The sequence below is a fragment of the Impatiens glandulifera genome, chromosome 2 (assembly GCF_907164915.1).
Source record: "Impatiens glandulifera chromosome 2, dImpGla2.1, whole genome shotgun sequence".
NCBI classification, from domain to species: domain Eukaryota; kingdom Viridiplantae; phylum Streptophyta; class Magnoliopsida; order Ericales; family Balsaminaceae; genus Impatiens; species Impatiens glandulifera.
This window is the reverse complement of record NC_061863.1, coordinates 4,640,426-4,644,496: the sequence shown is the minus strand read 5'-3', so window position 1 is coordinate 4,644,496 and position 4,071 is coordinate 4,640,426. Positions and strand designations below refer to the sequence as shown.

At 27.8% G+C, this 4,071-nt stretch overlaps 1 protein-coding gene across 1 annotated transcript; it reads right to left on the bottom strand.

Moving 5' to 3' along the window:
• Positions 1-1,311: 1,311 nt before the first annotated feature.
• Positions 1,312-2,496, bottom strand: LOC124924189 (transcription factor MYB114-like). Its single transcript, XM_047464259.1, has 3 exons — positions 2,370-2,496; positions 2,159-2,288; positions 1,312-1,774 (listed from the first exon to the last, which is right to left on the bottom strand). The coding sequence occupies exons 1-3, from the start codon at positions 2,494-2,496 to the stop codon at positions 1,312-1,314; spliced, it is 720 nt and encodes a 239-aa protein (XP_047320215.1).
• Between the last annotated feature and the right edge of the window lie 1,575 nt (positions 2,497-4,071).

Genomic DNA, 4,071 nt, shown 5'->3' with positions numbered 1-4,071 from the left:
TGAGTGATAAAATGAACGAGAAAACAACTTATTTGATAGGAAAGAAAATTGAGAAAATCAGGTGAATAATTAACTCATATTCACCTAATAAAAAACATTAAAATAATTATAAAATGTCAAATTCACATGTACTGTACAAGATATAAAAATAGTTAAAGTCCCTAACAAATTATAAATCAATCATAAGAAGTCTTAAATTCAATTCTTACCAAAAACAAGAATGGTAATTACGGGTGGTGAAATGTAGTGTGAACTTTGATAAAATGAAATTAGGGTTATTATTATGGTAAGAAAGAAGAAGAATTGATAACCTATATTTTGTGGTTTCTATTGAAAAATGTGATCAAAGGGACCCCATGTGGCCACATGGTACAATTTTCTCTATATGTGTAAAAACTGTGTACCATTTCATACAACAATTGTGTTCTAATGGCTACGACCTTCCTATACATGATGCGTAATCGTGGGATCATGTTTATTCTATGTAATTGTAATTTTGGGGTTTCTCTCTGGAATCTACATAATAATGAAGTATACTAAGTCTCTCTATTCCAAAATAGTTATTCAATAAAATAGGGGACTGTATTTTGAACGAGTAACGGTTAGTGGGATAGATTGTGGGACAGCAGATTCGGCTCCATAAAATAGAACACCAAATTTCTTACGTATAAAAAAAAATTAAATTGATTAAGATCATAATAGAATTACTATTTTATTTCACACGGTTATAAATAGGCAACTGAATTCAATAGATCATAATTAATTATTAATTATATGTGATCATCCAACCTTAAAACCATTATATCCACCTAATCCAAACCAAAAAACATTATATTCATCAAATATTGGTTTTGATATAGTAAAGCATGATATATTAAGATCTGATATAAGACATGTTCATATAATACAACCATGCTAATCTATACTCGAAATATATTAGTTAAAGTGATTTATGAACAAATTTTAAAGCTATAACAAATTGTTTATTTTTTTTGTTTATCTTTGCCTAATAAGACAATTTATTTGAACTGTTACTTGTTTGATTATTGGTTGATCCAGTTCTTATTAAAACTAAAACAATTTTACACAAAATAAATAACATACATGTTTCTAAAAAATCATGTATTATAAATGCTCTTTATTGCGAAAATCTTTCTCAAACTTTTATAAGGCCATAGCTAATAGACTTCCATCTCAACTAATTACATTTATTTTAGTGAACTCAAGAAATAGATTTTGATTTTTAAATGAGCTCATTATTCTTAATCATAAATGTTCATTAATAAACAAAAATTAAAATAGACACAATTCTTAATCTTCTAGGAGGCTCCAAATATTGATGTTTTCCACAGAAATGTCACCCCAATCAATGTTTGGATCAAAGAGAGTGACATCTTCTTGTTCTTTCTCTGCAACCAAACATGGGTATTGCTTCCACATATGATCAACTCCTTCATTGGATATGTCATTTTGAATTGGGATATTGTTCTCCATTTCCTTGTATACAGGTTCTTGTATTGGTACATTTCCTTGATTGCACTCCATGTTGTCATGGGTTCTTAGGGTAACATATTTATCTTTGACGAAAATTAGTCTTTTTGTGAAGGTGTGAGTTCGAGGTCTTATGGCTTCAACTTTGTTCGGAGTATCTGAATTAATATTGGCTCTCTCGACAGTAGAATTGGTTTTTATAACTTTTTTCAAATGACTATTCCAAAAATTCTTCACGTCATTTGCAGTTCTTCTCGGAATTCTACCGGCAATTAATGACCATCTATTCACATAAATAAATAATATAAAGAAGATATTCATTTCATCATAAATTTATTATAGAATCAACTTCAAATAATTATAATTATGTTTAGGAGCTAGTTTGATTTTGAATTATTTGATTATTTTAATAATAACACATTATATTTTAATTTCAACCCTCAAATTACATTAAATATCAACTAAAATACTTTTATTTAATTTATTTTTATAAAATAAGTTTTGAATAAAAAACTCGTTACAAGCTTGACACTCCCGCTTTACTTTTTCATTAAATATTAAAAGGGAGCATTAATATATTTATCAATCAAATAATTTCTAATAATATAAGCAATGTTTATATCAAGGTTTTGAATAAATAACATGAATATTGTTTTTGATTATATACCTGTTGCCCAATAGATTATGAAGCCTAACGATGAGATCGATCTCATCGTATTCAAAAACTCCTCTCTTGATATGTGGGCTCAAATAGTTTAACCATCTTAGTCGGCAACTCTTTCTACATCTGTTTAACCCTATTTGTTTATCATATATACAAACAAGTTTTTTTTAGTAAATTCCTGTGTCTATTTGAAAACGATACAAGACATATAAACCTGCTTTTTTCGGGATTAAGTTCCAGTTTCCTTCTCCATTCTTGAGGATATAGCTACTTAGGAGAGTATCTTCTTCAGCTGTCCAAGCACCCTTTCTTACACTTAAAGGAACAATATCACCTTCCATTTGCTTATCTTTCTTTCTGGCATTTGTGATCTTTCACGCATGCATGGTATTTATAATTGGAGAGGATTGGATGAATCCATTTTTTTTTTGTTTTCTTCTCAAATACATGGATCATGGATGTGTAATTTTCCTAATCACATGAACATATCTGTATATAACATAGAGGAGGAGCGCTCGAGGAAAATTTTTGCTATAACAAAATTAGGTGAACATCACATACCAAAGGTACCTTTAAATGTCAGGTAGAGGTACCTATCAACAAACTCGATTTTTATCTTACTATCCAATCCCAATCCCGAAGAGTATATTTATTTTTATCCCATCCCGATTTGTCGGGTACCCAAATCCCGACAACTACTCTCTTAACCGATTAAGTATTTATAAGATTATATAGATTAAAAGAGAAACATAATTTTATTAAATAATAAATAATTTTTAAATTATTAATAGAAATGTTATAAAAATTAAATTAAAAAATTATTTACTTATTTAAGTTGTAAATGTTGAAGAGGATAATAATTTTGTTATTAATAGTGTTGAAGAAAAAAAAGTTAAACAACGATTTGAAGAAAAGTTAAAAATAAAGAGTAAGGAAGAGAAAAATATTTTGTTATTAAAAAAAAGTCAAGATAAAGAGTAATGAAGAAGTAATAATTCTTTTTTAAAGTTATTACTAAAGTTAGAGTGAAATGTTAATATGGGCATAAATAAATGATGTATTTTTTTTAGAATATTTTGTCATAACGATGCATTTAAAATGTCACATTAAACTTAAAAAAAAAAATTAATATTAATATAGTCGGGTATCGAATATTGAGTTTGAGTTTTGCACACTTCTCATCTCTGAACCTGATTGGTACCTTCTTCCTTTCCCATGTCCGACCCCGATCCCAAACCCAATTTAAAATACTCTTAACACGATCATCGGATAACCCTGAATATTAAGTATACGAGTACCCATTGTCATCCCTAAATGTCATTTTTATTTATAATTTGTTTACGTATAATCGATTAAAAAATATATATATATATATATTTATTGAAGGATCATGGATGTAAGAATGATAAATTTGCGATGATATTGAAGTTATTGTTGAAATAAGCAAAGTTTTTGTTGAAGGTAATAATGAAATGAGCAATAGAAAGAGTTTTAGATATTGTTTTATAAAACTAAAATTAAAATATTTAGAGATAAATAAAAAAGTTAACCAAAAGAAAAAAAAAAGTTAAGTTTTAAGTACTTATATAATATTTATGGCCGGCCCTGGAGTAAGCCTGGCAAGCCTTCGGGTTAGGGCAGCCCACTCTCCAGGGTCTTAAAATATTTAGATATATTTATTGCAATTTTAAACATAAATGGTAGTAGTTTAGTGGTTCAAGTTATACATTTAAAGTTTTAATATGGTTATGAGTTCAAGTCTTACCAAAAATAAAAAAATTTTAATTGATTTTTAAAACTAGATTTAGGGTAACAAAAATTTTAAAACTAGACTTAGGGTAACAAAAAATATATCGAACTTTTTCTAGGGCAGCCAAATTCGACTTAGCTCTGATAATATTTGAATTAGTTTGATA

Excerpts from the sequence above, each read along its gene's own strand:
- LOC124924189 (XM_047464259.1), bottom strand. The coding sequence starts at position 2,496 with ATGGAAGGTGATATTGTTCCTTTAAGTGTAAGAAAGGGTGCTTGGACA. Across the intron at positions 2,289-2,369 it reads CTTAATCCCGAAAAAAGCAG|GGTTAAACAGATGTAGAAAG; the intron begins GTTTATATGTCT and ends ATAAACAAATAG. Across the intron at positions 1,775-2,158 it reads CATAATCTATTGGGCAACAG|ATGGTCATTAATTGCCGGTA; the intron begins GTATATAATCAA and ends TTATGTGAATAG.